Source organism: Electrophorus electricus, chromosome 23, assembly GCF_041902795.1.
Source record: "Electrophorus electricus isolate QZ-2024a chromosome 23, ASM4190279v1, whole genome shotgun sequence".
Lineage (NCBI taxonomy): Eukaryota > Metazoa > Chordata > Actinopteri > Gymnotiformes > Gymnotidae > Electrophorus > Electrophorus electricus.
The window spans coordinates 2,064,698-2,083,662 of NC_137519.1; the positions used below are offsets into that span (position 1 = coordinate 2,064,698).

Consider the following 18,965-nt stretch of genomic DNA (forward strand, 5'->3'; position numbering starts at 1 on the left):
TTTACACGCCTGTATGAGTGCAACAAGTTCAGCTGCCTGCGCTGAGTAATTAGATGGGAGTGATTCTGCTTTCACCACTTCTGTGTGTGACACAACAGCATATGCTGCTCGATTAGTGCCTTGAGAGTCACGTTTAGCGACACGTCCACAAACAATTCCAGGTCCGCATTAAATATTGGTTCCTCCTTTAAATCTATTCTGGGAGATGTTGCAATTTCTAACACCTGTTGGCAGTCATGGGGCTCTCCCTCCTCCCCTGTAGGCAATAGAGTGGAGGGGTTTAGAGTTGTGCATCGTTTCACAGTAACATTTGGCAGGTCTAGTAAGGCAGTGTGGTATCTAAGCCATCGCTGAGTGGACAAATGTGCCACCTTTTGATCTTGCAGTATTCTTGACACTGCATGAGGCACATATAGGGTAAGCTTGGCGTAGCCTACTATGTCTCTGGAAGCCACTAGTGCCTTCTCGGCGGCTGCCACAGCTCTTACACATAAAGGTAGGCCTGCTGCGACTGTATCTAATTTTCCTGAGAAGTAGGCCACCGGCCTTTGTTTGTCCCCATGTTTCTGTGTCAATACACTTATCATATATTGCCCTTTAACGTCTACTGTCTGTTCAAATGATTTGTTTGGGTCTGGAATGCCCAACGCTGGCATGACTTGTAACAGCTGTTTCAGTGTTGTGAAGGCCGCCTCAGCTTCCGGCGTCCATTCCGGCTGTGAGGAATTTGACCCTTTGGTCGGTATTATATCTCTGAGTGGTCCCTCATGTTCTGCATAGGATGGTATGAATGTCCTACAATAGGAACACATTCCTAAAAAGGACAACAGTTGTTTTTTCATCATGGGCTTTGGTATAGTCAAAATGGCATTCACTCGGTCTTTAGTCAGCATGCGCGTTTGTTCAGTGATGTCATGTCCTAAAAAATGCACTTGCTGCTTACAAAACTGTAATTTGGATTTGGATGCCTTGTGGCCTTCCCCTGCTAAATGATGTAGCAGTGCCACCGTGGCTTGTTTACACGCTTCTCGTGTTCTTCCACAAATCAAAAGATCATCAACGTATTGCAGCAAGGCTGTTCCTTCAGGGAGTTCTAAAACCTCTAGGCTTCGATGTAAGGCGGCATTGTAAATTGTTGGTGATTCACAATACCCCTGACACAATCTCGTGAATGTGTATGGCTTTCCTTCAAAAGTAAAAGCAAACCAAAATTGGCTATCCTTGTGCACAGGTACGCTAAAGAAAGCGTTGGACAAATCAACTACACTGAACCACTTACTGTCTGGTGGGATCTGAGAGAGAATGGTGTGCGGGTTTGGAACTTCTGGGGCTCTAGGGTGTACTGCCGTGTTGACAGCCTGCAAATCCTGCACAAATCTCCATTCATCTCTCCCTGGCTTTTTAACTGGGAAAATTGGAGTACGTACTGGTGAGTCTGGGCATGGTACGATAACTCCTGCTTGTTTTAATGATTGGAACACAGGCCTGATGCCCTCCACTGCCTCTAGTTTTAGAGGGTATTGCTGCTGGCGTGGTCTGTAATCAGATTTTGGGGTGATGTGGACAGGCTCACATCCTTTTATTAAGCCCACATCATTTTTTCCCTGTGCCCATAATCCTGCAGGAACTGTTTTCAATTCCTCCTCCTCTTCCTCTGAGAGGGTAACAGAGGCTGCCATAATTACTATATTAGGACTTACAAGCTCAACCCCCCTTTTACAATTTAGCCTATACGGGGTTGGCATTTTCCACACACCTATGCTTGGGCTGTACATGACTTTACACTGGGGTTCTTTTATCCAATCAGTTGTGCTCAACATGCGTTTTGTCCACAACCCTACTCTCTGCCAGTCTGGGTCAACATGTGCGCTAGCCAGCGACACATGAGGTGCTGCATGTGAGATTGAATATAAAGATTTCTGTTTAGCTGAGAGCTGCACCACTCCCGCAGCCCACTCGCAGTCCCACGCTATAGCTGTGATAATCAGACTGTCACTGCCCCTTAAGTCAAATTTTTGTTCAAAATCAACATCAGATCCCTCATGGACCTTCATTGTACAGTGAATAGAATCACTTTGTTTAACTGTCAGCTCACCAGGTAGCGTGTTAGTAACTTCAGTCATAAAATGTGTTAGTACTTCCCCAGCAGTGCACTGCAATTCATACACGTACAAAGGGACTCCTGCCTCTAGCTGGACTCCCTGTGTAGGTGTTTCCCACATAACAAATAACCCCTCTGGGTTGCTGCTAATTGTGCACCCAAGTTTACACATTAAATATCTAGCTAACAAATTAATTGGACAGGTTTCTGACACCAAAAAGCTGTGTTTGAATTGGCTGTTTCCTAAACTACATTGGAGAGGCTCGGACATCCTTTCATCAATGGGATGACCCCCTACTCCGATTACTGTTATCCCATATCCTGTTCTCATTTTACATTCTATTAATCCTTCTTTTAACACTGAGTGGGTGGCACCACTGTCAACCAAAAACCTAACATTTTTTCCCTCTACTTTCACAGTTACTTCGGGGAGGCCTCTTGGCCCTTTACTAATCTGCTGCAATAGTTGGTAATTTAAATTTGTTACTTCCCTTTTGCCGTCTTCACTCAGTGGTCCGCTGCTGTCCTGCCTCTCCACCGCCCGTCATTCGTGGATAGTGGGATCCAGGTCTGTGCCCCCGCTATAAGAGTTCTCCTCCTCTGGGCAATCTCTGGCGAAATGTCCAAGCTTTCCACAGTTGTAGCATTCCTGCTCTTTCATCCACTCGTTTTTCCCTCCGTCCCCTTCCACGATTGTTTTCTCGTCCGCGACCTTTCCCTTGGTCTCCCACCGTCTGGACTAGCGTTAGCATTGCCTGGTGCGTGGTATCTGCTCGTTGACGCTCTCGTTTGGCGTCTTTCTTTCCCAGGATCGTCTCATGATGCTTGGCGTGCTCCTCAATAGTAGATAGGGGAGCTCTACTATAGCCTATGCAGTATTTTTTTTAATGAGATTTTTTTTAATGAGATCGCTGATGTCTTTTCTCATATTCATTAGGAAGCTGTTTCTCAGATGAGCTTCCCACGCACCTACTTCTCCGGGTCCTGCTGCTCGTTGTGCTGGTGTGTCAATGCCACAATGGTCAGTGTGGACACGTGTCAGACGGACGAGAAAGTCAGCGATGGGTTCGTCATCTTTCTGTTTGCATGATGCGATCACGTCGGTGTTGATGGTGGTAGGATAGGCCGTTTCCACCCTTTCGATGAGTCCTCTTATCATCTCTCTGTATGGGCCATTTAGGTCAGGTTGGCCTTGGGGCGGTGCATTCCACTCAGGCAGATGGAGACGGACATCTCCATTCCCCCAGTTTCTATCGATGCGATTATACTGTGGTCCGAGTCGAATCATCAACAACCGTCTCAGTTCAACCTGTGTTGGTCTGCAGGACTGCATGAATGCCATCAGTTCTTGTCCGAAGCGTCGTCCGCCGATATCACCTGGCTTGCTCAGGCCGTCGGCCGCTTTCATGATGTCGTCTGTAGTCCAGTGACGGTGGACCATAATCACTCCCTCAGGTCCTGACACTTCCACCATCGGGAACTATGGGGCATAGCCTACCTCAGGCTCTGTGGAGGACTCTGCAGGGGTGTGGCTTCGGGTACGATGAGCCACTGGTGAGGTTATTGCCTCCAGTTGTCGTCTTAATTCGTCATATGGAGACGGCTTTGGTGTTGATGAAGTTCCTGGTTGGGGATAAGGAGGTGGATTTGCTAGCGCTTGTGGTTGCTGAATCAGCTGGGGGGCTCTTGGTGGGGCGGCATCGAGGTCAGGATCAGCTAAGGAAACACACTGAGATACTTCGTTATTACATTTCTTTTGCCCTTCCTGTTTCTTCTGCCTTTTCTCAGCTTCTTCTAACCACATTTTTGCCTTTTCTAGCATATCCTCACTGTTTTTGTCAAAATATTTCCGTGCTTTCTTATCAGCTTCTCTAGGTTTGACCTCGACTCTCTTAATTAATTTTAACAGGTATGCAACACTCAGCGTCCCTGAGGTATTAAACCCATAATGTTTAATCCAAAACGGGACATGTTTGTTTACATGTTCCCCATAATCTTTACTCATTTGAAAGAATAGGCTACTGGAGAGCTTGTCCTTACCGAACTCATACTCCTTACTATTGCCTGCACCCATTTTTTTTTTTTTTTTTTTACTTTTGGATTCAGGCAACAAACGAACAAAGGAAACTTACCTACTCTCTACAATTTTCCTATTTTTTATCTTATTATCCACACCATCTACCCCCGATATGGATTAGTTCCGCTCCAGCAAATCGTGCTAGTATACTGAGTCCACTCCTTTCCCTGCGGGGTGTTCTGTCGGCCCGGGCCTATTTCTTACAGTACGTCTACTCAGTGTGCCTATTCTCTTAGGCTGGCGGAGTCCCAGACTCCGGAGTCCTCTAGACCCTATTTTTAAGCCCTAGTATCTCATATACTATGCTACTTTACAGACCCACCCCAGGGTAGACTCAGGCGGATCACTATGTCACTTTCTTCTAGGATTAAATTACTGAACTTCACCACTTACTTTCTGTTCGTTAGATCAGGCGGAGCACAACCCCGGGGTTTCCCTCTTCCTCCAGCTCAGTTTTCTCTCTGAGGAGCGTCCTCGAAGTTTAGTCACCGCCGCTCCGCATGGTGCCTCTCGCTGATCCTGCCGACTACGCCAAATTCTGTGGTGGAAATTCAGCAAACAAGGAGTCAGATGTGGATAAGAAGATTTTATTGAGTTATTAGTTTCAAAAAATGAGCGTGCCTATTTGCTTCGCTCCCCTTTGGGTGATTTCCCTCCCCTTATATAATAGCCGTAGCGTTCGAGAGAACGAGGGAGGGTTTGCTTCTGCTGAGACCAGATAACTCCTTGGAAGGAGTGTATTTCTTCAAGGACGTTCTCTAGGGAACGTCCTGTTCTTCTAATATTATGCTAAGCTTTCTCACGCTTTACAATGATAGAGAAAGAAACACAACAATATTTCCTTCACACGGTGTATAAGCCTTTTGCAATGCAATGAAACGCTGTTTCGTTGTGGTTGGAGGTGTAAAAACAGAGTTGCAATTAATTTCAGTTCACAATACAAACAACTTGTTCTCCCCTGTATAAACTCTTTTCACTTGAAATCCGTGTTACAAATTGTTTTACATTTTGGTCAAAAATAGTTTGCCTTGCTCTGAACCAATGTAAAAGTCAAGTAGAATGATTTGAAACTCTTATTCATTGTGGGCAGAGGTGAAAGAGCAGAGTTTCAAATACCTGCAATGTGCTCATTGCAAACAGTTTGTATGCCTTTGGATAAACTCTTTTCACTTGAAAAATGTGTTTTCTTAGCCAAATGTAAGTTATTCACTTTGGTTTAAAACAATATATATTGCTCTGAAACTGTGTATAAACCAATTACAATGCAGTGAAACACTATTTCGTTGTCGTTAGAGATGTAAAAACAGTTGCATTACTTTCAATGCTCACATTACAAACATCTTAAAACAACTTGTTCTCCCCTGTATAAACTCTTTTCACTTCAAATATGTGTTTTCTTAGCAAAATGTAAGTTATTCACGTTGGTTTAAAACAATATATATTGCTCTGAAACGGTGTATAAACCAATTACAATGCAGTGAAACACTGTTTCGTTGTCGTTAGAGATGTAAAAAAGATGCATTACTTTCAATGCTCACATTACAAACAACTTGTTCTCCCCTGTATAAACTCTTTTCACTTGAAATCCGTGTTACAAATTGTTTTACATTTTGGTCAAAAACAGTTTGCCTTGCTCTGAACCAATGTAAAAGTCAAGTAGAATGATTTGAAACTCTTATTCATTGTGGGCAGAGGTGAAAGAGCAGAGTTTCAAATACCTGCAATGTGCTCATTGCAAACAGTTTGTATGCTTTTGGATAAACTCTTTTCACTTGAAACGTGTTTTCTTAGCCAAATGTAAGTTATTCACTTCGGTTTAAAACAATATATATTGTTCTGAAACGATGTATAAACCAATTACAATGCAGTGAAACACTGTTTCGTTGTCGTTAGAGATGTAAAAACAGTTGCATTACTTTCAATGCTCACATTACAAACAACTTGTTCTCCCCTGTATAAACTCTTTTCACTTCAAATATGTGTTTTCTTAGCGCATTGTAAGTTATTCACTTTGGTTAAAAACTATATATCTTGCTCTGAAACGGTGTATAAGCCTTTTGCATTGCAATGAAACACTGTTTCGTTGTGGTTGGAGGTGTAAAAACAGAGTTGCAATTACTTTCAGTTCACATTACAAACAATCCTACCAACTCCTCATACAGCCCCTATCTGTATTGTGATCCTAATAAAGTCTTCCACATTTGGTCCTCGTTTTCCTGCTAATATTACACAGCTAACATAAAAAATATTTTAAATGTTTAGTCATTTATCATGCTAAACAGTGTATGAAACTATGTGTAATTTCACTTGCTACTTAAAAATGATATCTTGACTCTCACGACACCCACTAAATACACTGAACAGGTTGAAGTTAGCTATAATCTACTCAGGTGATGTGCTAACACGTTTGGCATGCCCTTTGATGTAATGTCCAACTCAATTTGGAGCCAGTCCCACCTATTTGGAGCTGTACTGCCCATTTGGAGCTGACTCTGGTCTGTAGAGATACCCTTCTCTAACAGTTTCAAAAACAGGAAGCAGTGTCTCAGGAAGCTGAAGAGAAATACCTAGGGCTGAGAGAAGAGCTGCAAAAGACGTGGCGCATGAAGGCAACAGTGATTTCCTGTGGTAATCGGAGCACTAAGGGCTGTGACACGCAAAACTGGTAGAATGGCTACAGCAGATCCTAGGACCTACATCCGAGATCTCTATTCAGAAGAGTGCAGTTATGGGAAAGGCTAGGATTCTACGCTAGACACTCAAGCTTCCAGGCATCTGGTAGGGGACCCAAGCTTGAAGAAAAAAAGGCAGCCTTTATGAAATAAATACATTAATTTGCCTAAAGGTAATATGAATTTAATACAGATTTATGAAGGAATGGTACAGTGAAATCTGTCTGAACTCCTGTTATGTGGTAGTGGAATCGGTAGTGGACTTGACTGTGAATCGCTAAAGCGAGGATAGCTTGACCACGGTACTTCCCGCTGGCCTCTTAGGATTTCATTCTCCGTGCAATCCAGAAACAACACTTTCATTGTATTGTGGCCTTCTTCCGTTGGGCTGTGATTGTATTTTCAGCGTTTCTGAAGTTGCATGCGTTTTTTTGAATTTGAAGCGCATTTCCAAAATTTAAAACATGTGTTGTCATGTAGAGCAAGTGTTCTCTAAATGTATATAGCGCTCATTAATTTGCATCGCATTTGTGAATGTATCGCATATTTTGACATTTTGATTAACATGCTATGTGTATTTGCATCGTGCTGGGTAACGAAGCACTTTGGCTCTTCCCAGCCACCGTAACAACTAAATGTTGGATTGCGCATCTGAGTCTTTTATTACTGCAGCCAGTTGCGAAGGCTGGGGATAGTGGGTTGAAATGGTCAATCTAGCTGCTACTCCAAACTTTTCTTTCACAGTTTGATTAAACCGCTTTCATGCACTTGTCCGGAAGAGAATTGTTATAACAGCATACAACATGCGTACACTAGCAGAAGCAAACGTAAGTTCTTCTTGATTATATGCCCTCTCCATCTGTTACACTGGCTAGTAGCCATATTAACGTTACTACAGTCTTTTACTGTGCTTGAACTCTGGCATTCTAACCTAATGTAATGAACTACCTTTCTCAGAGTTCCAATTAAATCCGTTCACTCCGTGTTCTCAATATAATAGACTTTTCTTTTTTAGAGGTGCTGGTTAAATCAATTTCCCAGTGTCATAAAATATGACGTCGATCTATTTTTTAGGTACCAGGTCTCCTTGTTCTGTCCGTGTTCAAATGTGAGAGGACGTTTAATGTTCATTGTGGCCTGTAGTGGTCAGTGTTGTATTCCAGTATCCATTATGGCTTGTGGAGTCCAGTGTGTGCTGTAGGTGTCCTTTTAGCTTTCTGTATTATCTGTTTGTTAAATTGTCCATTTTGTCTTTATGCAGTCAGCAGTTTCCAGTGTATGGTGGTATATTGTCCATTCCATTGTTTTGTGCTGATGCATTGTCCAATGTGTACTCTGTATTTAGTTTTCTCCTTTCCCTCCAGCCCTCCTGATCACTAGCCAGATGTTCAACCTCTAATTCAGTGGCCTGGGCACATAGTGGATTTCTTCTTACTGCTTCTTTCAGATAGGCCCATAGCAATGTAAAGAGATTAGTAAAATTACATATGCAATTATAACCATATTGTAGTTGGGCACATGTGTCTGTTAAATTTATATTTAAATCTTTAAACTTATATCATCGTGGTAGATGACCTAGTTAATCCTTGTAAAACATTTGCTAAACCTAGCTAATCGTTGCTAATTGTGAGATCCCAAGATGGCGCCGGTGAGGTCGGCTGCAGTCACGACTGCTCCGTCCACACCTGGCACTTTTTTCGCTCTTTTCGCTATCTTTCTCGCCCTTTTCGCTCTTCCCGCTACCCCTGATTTCTCCGCAGCCCTTCTCTCTACACCACGACGCATATCTCGTACAGCAGAGATGCTCTTATTTCTCTTAATATACATAGCACTCACCTCAAGCCGTCTCTAACCCCGGACCCAAGATGGCCGACGGAGATCCTGAGGGAAAAGAAAGGACGTGACGCAAGGAAAAGACCTCGAGGAAAGCAAGCTGGCTTCAGGAACAATCTGAGGGCTCGGGCACACCGAGCTCCCTTACCCAGCATCCTGCTAGCCAATGTCCAGTCTCTGGACAACAAGCTCGACGACCTCCGGGCCAAGATAAAGTTCCAGAGGGACATTCGGTAGTGCAATCTCCTCTGCTTCACCGAGTCGTGGCTGAACCCAGCGGTACCAAACCATGCCATCCAGCCGGCCGAGTTCTTCTCGGTTTACCGTATGGACAGGATGGCAGATTCGGGAAAGTCGAGAGGCAGTGGAGTGTGTGAGAAAGTAAACAACAGCTGGTGCAACAATGCCAATGTTGTTACTCTCGCCCGCTTCTGCTCACCCAACCTGGAGCTGCTCGCCCTCAAGTTTCATCCTTTCTACCTTCCCCGGGAGTTCACTTCAGTCATCATCAACACCGTGTACATCCCACCTCAGGCCAACATGGACACTGCACTGTATGGAACTTCATGAGGCTCTCACACAGTTTCAGGCACAGCACCGGGACGCTGCACTTATCGTGGTTGGGGATTTCAACAGCGCTAACCTCAGTCGTGCAGTGCCCACCCTTTACCAGCACGTCATCTTCCCCACCAGGGGAAATAGGACACTTGACCACTGCTACACCCCATACAAGGACAGCTACAAGGCACTAGCTGATCAACCGTTTGGTAAGTCGGACCACGCCGCCATCTTCCTCCTACCAAAATATAAACAAAGGCTGAAATGGGAAGCTCCAGTTCAGAGGGAGGTCACGTGCTGGACAGACCAATCGGGGGCCGCTCTGCAGGATGCTCTGGATGACGCAGACTGGGACATGTTCCGGCGCAGCACTGATGATGTCTGCGAATTTACGGAGGCAGTAGTAGGGTTCATTGGGAAACTGGTGGATGACACGATTCCAAGAATCACCATCAAGAAGTTTCCCAACCAGAAGCCCTGGGTGGACAAAACCATCCGCAAGGCTCTGAACTCTCGCACTGCTGCCTACAACACGAGGATCATCAGCGGGAATATGGACGAGTACAAGTCTGCATCATACGGAGTGCTCAGGTGGTGAGGGAGGCGAAGCGGTGCTACGGGAGGAAACTAGAGACACAGTTCCAGTAGAGTGGCTCTAGATCCCTGTGGCCACCCTCCGGACTGATGAGTGCAGATGAGTCTCTGACGAACGAGCTGAATACATTCTTCGCTCACTTCGAGGCTACATCTAGCAGTGCTAATGCTAGCAGCGCCAATGCTAACAGTGCTAGTGCAAATGGTAATGGTACTATCGGCGCAGCCAACGGTGCATGCGCAGAGCCCACCATAGAACAGCACCCTCTCATCATCACGGAGAGTGACGTGAGGAGAGTGTTTAAAAGGGTGAATACCAGGAAGGCGGTGGGACCAGACGGTATCTGTGGGAAAGTCCTCAAATTCTGCGCAGATCAGCTAGCCCCAGTATTCACTGACATCTTCAATCTCTCCCTGATGCTCGGTATCGTCCCGTCCACCTTCAAGTGATCCACGATCGTCCCCATCCCGAAGAAACCTCGACCCTCCGGCCTCAATGACTACCGCCCTGTTGCCCTCACATCAGTCGTGATGAAGTGCTTTGAAAAGCTAGTCAGAGACTTCATCACATCTTCACTGCCAGCCTCCATGGACCCACTGCAGTTTGCATACCGCCACAACCGCTCCACTGATGATGCAATTGCACATCTGCTCCACACCACACTGACCCACCTGGACAAAGGGAGGGGTAATTATGTTAAAATGCTGTTTGTCGACTACAGTTCAGCATTTAACACTATCATCCCCTCCCTACTCACTACCAAGTTGGAGAATCTAGGACTGCATACATCCCTGTGTGACTGGATCTCCAACTTCCTAACAGACAGACCACAATCAGTACGGGTGGGCAACCGTGCCTCATCCTCAGCACTGGAGCTCCTCAGGGTTGTGTCCTAACCCCCCTGCTCTACTCACTGTACACCTATGACTGCACAGCCACTTCCAGCTCCACCATCATTGTCAAGTTTGCTGACGACACCGTTGTCATGGGCCTGATCTCGGACAACGATGAGAGGGCCTAACTGGAGGAGATTAAACACCTGGAAAACTGGTGCCAGGAAAATAATCTCCTCCTAAACATCAGTAAGACAAAGGAGCTGATTGTGGATTGCAGCAAGAAGCAGGAGCGGCACTACCAACCTGTGAGGATCAGTGGAACCACTGTGAAGAGAGTAGATAGTTTCAGGTACCTTGGTGTTCACATCTCGCAGGACCTGTCCTGGTCCCGCCATACCATCTCCCTGGCAAAGAAGACATCAGTGTCTTTACCACCTCAGACGCTTAAGAGACTTCAGACTGCCCTCCAAGGTACCGCGTGAAGTTCTACACCTGCACTATCAAGAGCATCCTCACGGGGAACATCACAGTCTGGTTTGGGAATAGCACGAAGCAGGACAGACAAGCACTCCAAAGGGTAGTGCGTTCAGCAGAGCGCATCACTCACATGGAACTTCCTGACCTGCAGACCATCTACTACAAGCGGTGCCAGACCAAGGCCAGGAGGATTGTGAAGGACCCCACCCATCCAAACAACAGGCTCTTCTCTCTGTTGAGGTCAGGGAAGTGCTTTTGCTCCCTGAAGACCAAGACAGAGAGACTGAAGATGAGCTTCTTCCCACAGGCCATTCAGGCCCTGAATCAGGGAAACTGATAAACTGTGGGGACCACCACCACCATGTAACATAACTGTAAATATGTTCAATTACCACCATTTAACATAAAAACTGTAAATATGTAATTTACAAGATGGAACTGTACATTCTGTGCATTGTGTATATTCATATATACATAACCATATACATTGTACATTGTGTACATAAACATAATATACATATATTGTACATACATTGTTAATATATTTTTGTACATATATAGAATATCTTTATTTCTCTATGCACCCCTGTTTTCTTTTTCCTCAGTTTGGACAGAGCACTCTCAACCATTTCACTGCGAGTTATACTGTGTATGACTATGTATGTGACAAATAAACCAAACTTGAAACTTGAACTTGAAAATTTGCTATTGCTACAAATACATTGAAATGGTGTAGCTAGTGACCATCTAATAGTAGTGCTTTTCCCACAGCAAACTGCTTCAACCCCTTGACAAAACCCATGTTGCCCACATCCAAATCCACCACTGAGTGTAGCATGCACTACATTTAAGACAGCTTTAATTGCACAGTGTAAATCAGGCTTAAGATGATGTCGACCCATGCTTAAAAATTAGCTAATTTATCAGTACAGAAAGTGGTGCTGGTTATCTGGTAGATACTCAATTGCTGAGATTAAAATTATTTTAATCTTATTTTCTGTTTCACCTTAAGGTGCAGCAATTACATTAGCTACATTTCCATCCAAGGGATATTTTATGGAAATTGCTTTAAAGTTTTAGCTTGCTAGTTTATTTATATCTGAACTAGCTATAAAACCATAGTTTGGATTTCAAATATACCTTAACTGATTGAATAATTGGAAAGTTGTGTAAACATGTGTAACGCGTGGTGGCCCGAGTGCCGCAGGGCGAGGGGCAGGACGCACAAACTCCAGCGACTGGGATGTACATTTATTTACATATAAACATAAAACACTAACAGCACTCACAAGAATTACACACGATTAATACGAACATGAAACGGTTAACATTTAAACAAGGACAATAAAAACAAATGCTTTTAACAATGATAAAGGGAACATTACATCAAGACATTTACGACATTACATCCACATTTATGATGTTACATCCACATGCTAGTCAAAAATGACTAATGATACTGCACACCCTGACATGGCTTTAAATACACAGACGAAACGAGGTGCAAGTGTGTGCAGGAGTGGCCACAAACGAAGGTCCTCCTACTGCACGTAGCTGGCCAAACCACGTGCCTCGCGGGAGGCAAACGTTCCGTGACAACATTATTGGTACTGACAAACATTTTGTATCTAGATACCTTTCAGTGCTAATGGTTAGTGGTAGCTGTGTATTTAATTCAAGTACTTAAAGTTAACCTTCTATGGTATACATTTTGTTATTTTGGGGAAAAAAAATTCAACCTATTTTTTTAGGGTCCTTGATAATCATAAAATTGGTCACCCCTGTGGGATGGGGTCAGTAATGAAAGGCACATGGCATTAAACATGGCATAAAGTATAGGATGTGGGTGAGTAATTACATTGCATTATTTAAAAGGGTAAGGGGTATTAAGAACATGCATAGGCTTGTCGCGTATATTACTGCAGTTTTACAAAGAGACTTGGAGGAGACCGCACAGAGAGCAAAGAAGGGAGGGGGAGGTGAAAGAGGTGACGAAAAAGGCTGCCCTTTCAGCACGAAGTAAAAAAAAAAAACAACTCCTTAAATGGAGTGAAAAATACAAAGAATGATTGTGACAGGAGACAATTGCGGTCTTCCCTATAAATGTATGTTTGTTTGTCGGCAAAGGCAGAGCCACTTCCTGATTTAGGTGCACCCAGCGTGGTGTAGTGGCTCTCCAGAGATCTCTGTAATAAAGGTGCAATTAATTGTGTACCCGAGTGCTTTGAGGATTGTGTTTCTTCTCCACACACACGAACACCTGGAGTAGGGTTGAAACTCCACACCCCCCAACCAGATATTGGTTTGTTGCCTCAGGGCAACAATGTGCTACAAATATACTAAACTCCTGGGGAGTTCTATTGTTTACAAATAAGGGAATATGGTGAAAACAAGTAATATATTAATTAGAATTTGTTTTATTATAATAAATATCAACTAGAAAATGGTTCAGCTACCAATAAAAAAAAATGCCATCAAAGCATCAAATTGTTTCATATCATCTTTATTGACTATATTGAGAAAGAATGAATGTATTTTTATCAAGGCATGCTGTGTCTATTAGTGGGTTTGTGTTTTATCTTTCATTGTTTGTTTGATTCACTGTTTGGAACCTTAAAAAGCAGTTACTCATGATTGTGAAACAGAGATGGGCATCACATTTCTGGCACTTGGCTTTTGATATGCCTTTGAATTCTGGTACCTTGCATCCCCCTTCTTCTCAGACATAACTATCCAGTGTGCCATGGCATCCAGTCACACATCTTTGCCAGCAATTTTGAAACTGGGATAACCTCTTTTGCCCTCAAGACCTTTTTGCAGTTTTGCAAAGTCCTTCAGCAATATAAGATTTAAATGTGTAGAGCCTCATTTGTTCCTCCTTTTTTATACCAATGGCACTACAGTCTCTTCTGTATATGATCCTGGCAGTCACAGATATTGTATTCAGGAAGTGCAAGGACTTTTGCTTGCCATCCAACCTCTCAGCCTCAGTGACTGGGTGTAGTTACTAAGCAGGGTCGCAGAGAGGTTGTCATACAACTTCCCTACATGTAGGTTGGTTTCTCCAACAATGTCAGTTTTTTCTTGAGAAGATCCTTGTTCAGTTTTTTTAGCTGTCCATCACTCGTTATGTTGCTGCCTGGTAATATGTTACTATGAATAGTACCAGTACAGTGAATTCCTTGTTGAATCAGTCTGAGCACAAGAGGGACACTCCTGAACATGTTTTCAAAGAAGGTCTTATAGTTCTTGTGCTTGGCTATAGGTTTAGCCAGGCACAGGACAACATTGCCATTGGCTCCCATATCTGGTATTTCAAGGGGTTGTACAATTCTCCTTATGTATATATCAAAGTTGTGTGGGACACCATTAGAACCAGCAAAGAGAAGTACCTTGTATCCCCATTTCCTTGGTTTTGCTGGCAGGTATTGCTTTAGCCTTTCTTCCCTGAATCATCTTCAGTTTTGAGGTAAGATGAGTAATTAGTGGCTCTTGTGGAAGCTGTAAAAGTTCATTTTTAACAAGCAGTTGGATGTGTTGGATGCATCAGACATATTCTGATTGACTCTTTAAGATGTGCGGCATGGTTCCATGGAAATGGCCTTAAGCAGGGTGGTAGCATCCTTAAACTAGTACATTTACAGCTGTCAGTACTTTTAAACAAGTGTACATAATTTTTACTAATATCAAAAGTTGTAGGTTGGCATAGTTGGCCATGGGTGCACTGATCCACGGCACCTATTCCACATAAATTACCCCATCCGGTCGACTTTCCAATGAAGCAACCTCATGACATAGTCATGACAAGACTTTTTCCTCTCTAAACATTCTGTCAATATTTAGACTGCTGTTAAATATTAACTGAAACAAAGGTCAGATAGCCTCATTCCATTTTTTCTGTCTTTTATTTTCAGACCCATAATCAGAGGCATGTTGTCCGTCAGAAGTTTTAATATCTACACAAGAAGTATTGCTTCTCTATGGAGACGATCAAGTCACTGTGCTGGTCAAACACTTGACATTAGTGGAATTTATCCTCCTATAGTCACTCCTTTTACACAGAAGGGAGAGGTAGATTATCAAAGCCTATATAAAAATCTGCAGAAGTATAACAACATACCTTTTAAAGGTGAGTATAATGGTCATATAATTAAAAATAAATCTTTATCTGATATGCTTATTTTGGAATACTTATGTAGACATAACTAAAATTCTTTGTAAAACAGACAGAGGTTAAAAATGTGAATGTGATCCTGTGTGTAAAATTAAAAGAATTAGAAAGTCCCAATATAATGTGATAATTTGAGTTAATATCATTTGTGCTATACTTGCCTTCATATTTAGCACCAATCTAAGTGTTTTAATATATCAACTCTTTTTTTTTCATATTTTAGAATAATGAGTAAAGAACATATATGGAATTAAATAGTGCCAAAAAAAAAAAAAAAAGATAATGTTATATTGTAATTTTATCATGGTGACCACTGATGACAACTTTTCACACTTTTGGCTTTTTCTTAACCCGCTTCATATGGTAGCCACATGGGATGGTTTTGGTACTAAAGAGGTAGCCACATATGCTAAGCAAGTGTTGGCTAGGGTTGACTAAAGTCTGAAGTTTAACTCTTGAGGGGGTTGTTCTTTTTGAACTGTTTATTTTGTCTTGAAAAAAGAATTATGCATAAACCTTGGAATTAAACTTTCTTTAAGAATGTGAAAAACCTGCATTAAATCAGGGGTGTCCAAATATTTGACTGTACATTCCAGATATTCACAATTTCAGAACTTTGTACATTTTGAGGTAAATATACTTGTTACTTTTATGTGAAAAATAACTATCTGCCTCTATTCTGTGTGGGTTTATTTCATATTTCATTTCACTGACAGGTCTTGTGGTTCAGGGCTCTAATGGGGAGTACCCATATCTGTCAACAGAAGAGCGGATCGAGGTTGTGAGAAGAGTTAAACAGGCACTGCCTAAAGCCAAGTTGCTGATGGCAGGATCTGGCTGTGAATGTGAGCTGTATATCTTTTATATTTTTTGTGCTGCTTCCACTTGGGCATCATTAGAAGGCAAATTGAAATCCACCCTAAAATGGAAGGAACAAAGGAATAAAATCACATTTGACAGTCAGACATTGATGAGGCTCCTAAACAGACATGCTCAAAAGCTGACTATACACAAAAAGGGATAAATGAAAAATATTTTCAGTACCAGTCAAACACTTGGACACGCCTACTCTGTTTCTTTAACTATTTTCCACAGGAAAAAAACAGGGAAGGCATCAAACCAATGGAATAACACATATTAGTATGCTGTGATTAAATATTGACTTTTAGATTCTTTGAAGTAACTATACTTTGATGAAGGCTTTGCATGCTTTTGGTGTTCTCTTAACTAGCTTCATGGGGCATCATTGTGTGTGTGTGCGCGCGCGCGTGTGTGTGTGTGTGTGTGTGTGTGTGTGTGTGTGTTGAAAATGAATTCATATATAGGTGAAAACCTTTCCCAAATTATAATTTTCTTAGAAACAAATTTAAGCACAATCCACTAGATTAAAATGCCTTTATTACAATTAAAACATGCATTCAATCAGGTGTGTCCAAACTTTTGACTGCTATTGTATGTGGTGCCATTCAGGGAATAATTTACATTAATTCTGTATATATATATATATATGGGTTTATTTAGACACCACTCTGCTGAATGGTGCATCCATGAATACGTGCAAGAATGGAGTGTCTCAGACAAATGGGGGACATGGAAGCAGAGTTGTTTTCATGGCAGGATAAGATCCTCTATAGATTATATTATATTATTTATTTATTTGCAGTTTTTAGAATTGCATTTTTTTAGATTGAGATTTTTACTGACATTGTCATTTGAGCTACTCCTCTAGATTCATAGCCCCAAGTGCTCCTGACACCAGTGGGACAACCTTGGTATTAATTTTCCCCATTCTCTCTATTTCCATTGTTATTCCTGAATATTTCTTTGACTTTTCATATTACTTTTTTTTGGATTTTTTATCAGCTGTTTTCTGCATCTTGTTACTAGTACAAGGTCTGTTGGTCTGCCGTTACTTGCATTACTATATCTTAGCCTTGATGTTCTCTCTGTGGCTCCTCCCATTTGGACTTGGGGGGTGTCAATATGTTCCTTATACTTGGTTGCATGTGTGTACAATTCTCTACAAGTTAGCCTAGCATTCTAGCTTTAGTTTAAATATATTTTAGTCATTTACCAGAAAACTGTAAAAAAAACAAAACAAACAAAAAAAACCCCAGCATTTTTTATTTAAAAAATGACAGTTAAACAACAGAATAAATGTTTAATAATTCATATTTTATTAATGAGTGTAAAGCAATTATATAATTATTAAAGTAATTAACAAATAATTAGTTAATAGATAAATTGCAAAAAAAAAAGGTTAAGTTAAAAGAAATGTTACACTTTGTTGACCACCTGGAGACCAGTCCGTAACAAACAATTGAAGGAGGCAACGAGTAGTGTTTGTAGTCAAAAATTGACTCTATTTCCACACAATGCTACCTTGCACTACTAAAATGAACTTAGCAGTCCCCATCAGCAATAATGTCCAAACTGAAAAAAAAGAAATCAAAGACTGCAGACTGAAGAGCTTTTTAAAGAGACCCAAAACTCCTGACCTCCACTGTGTCAGCAACCAATGAGGTTCATTCCGCCTAATCATTTCACGTACAACAATCAAAGCAAAAATAAGCCAGATGGCCCATAGAGTTGTCTCACCCCTGCCCCCACAAAAACAACCAAACAAATACCACAAAAAAACAAACCTTCAAACACCAACAAAAAAACCCCCATAAAAGTAGAAAGTTCAGCATTTTAAGATGTCAAAACTCTGGCCCTGGGAAGACTAAAGACAGGAGAACATGACAAAAACAAACAATCATAAAACACAAGCACCCCTGACATGTCCGCAATCAAGTTATCCACATATATGGTGCACATCAAAAGCATAAAGCTGTAAGAAATGGCATTAAATGTTAAGGTTCTGCAAAGAATGAAGAAATGTCAGAGGATTGTCACCATGATAATAGACCATCAATGGAACCAAAACTCCCCCAACATAAATATCAAAATGGTGCAAAGCCCAATCAAAGCCCAGCCAAATCACTGAATAGTTAAACTAAAATTAATTGACATCCACCTAAATTTTAAATGGCTGATCAAACCATGGAGCCATCAATGAGGAGCTGAAATAAGAGGAACTTTAACAGCCTCAAAAGGAGAATGTCCGAGGTAACTCATCAGTTTCTTCTTGGTGGTTGGTGGTGTGTACTGGACTTTAGCCTGCAGAAGATGCACTTGGCCTTGACCTGCCTACTTTACTCAGGTAGGTCACTGTTGCCCTGGCAAACTCAGCTTTTGCCAAATTAATGGCAAGATGTGCTTCAAACAATTAAATAAGGAACAGGTGTCCTGTAAAATTGCTCCCATGTATCACTAAATATTACCACATTATCTAAATACACCACACAGACTTTCAATCCACCATCTGATTCATAAACTACTGAAATGTGGCCAGTGCATTATGTAAACCAGAACTCATAACCTTTAAGAATATAACCCATCTGCCATAATAAAAGCAAAGACATTGTGTGTGCACTCAGATAATGTACAGATTCAGTACAGAATCAAAAGGTGTAACGCTGAGTGGTAAGGAGGCAGATGCATGTGCGGAGAAGAACAAGATTTATTAGGGGCAAATGCAGAGTCAGCATCAACAGTCCAGGATCAATTTACCAATATGTAAAGTATGGGAACACATGATAA

At 42.0% G+C, this 18,965-nt stretch overlaps 1 protein-coding gene across 3 annotated transcripts in view; it reads left to right on the plus strand.

Moving 5' to 3' along the window:
* Positions 1-356: 356 nt before the first annotated feature.
* LOC113577699 (4-hydroxy-2-oxoglutarate aldolase, mitochondrial) overlaps positions 357-18,965 on the plus strand; it is a 37,360-nt gene continuing 18,751 nt past the window's right edge. Inside the window, exons 1-3 of one of the 3 annotated variants that reach the window (XM_081705934.1) lie at positions 357-496; positions 15,064-15,278; positions 16,037-16,165. In XM_081705934.1, coding sequence (XP_081562060.1) covers positions 15,080-15,278; positions 16,037-16,165 — 328 coding nt within the window. In that variant the 5' untranslated portion in view covers positions 357-496; positions 15,064-15,079. Of the gene's footprint in view, positions 497-6,732; positions 7,024-7,075; positions 7,678-15,063; positions 15,279-16,036; positions 16,166-18,965 lie in introns of those variants that run through there. The other 2 variants (XM_027010489.3, XM_027010490.3) reach the window with 2 other exon arrangements.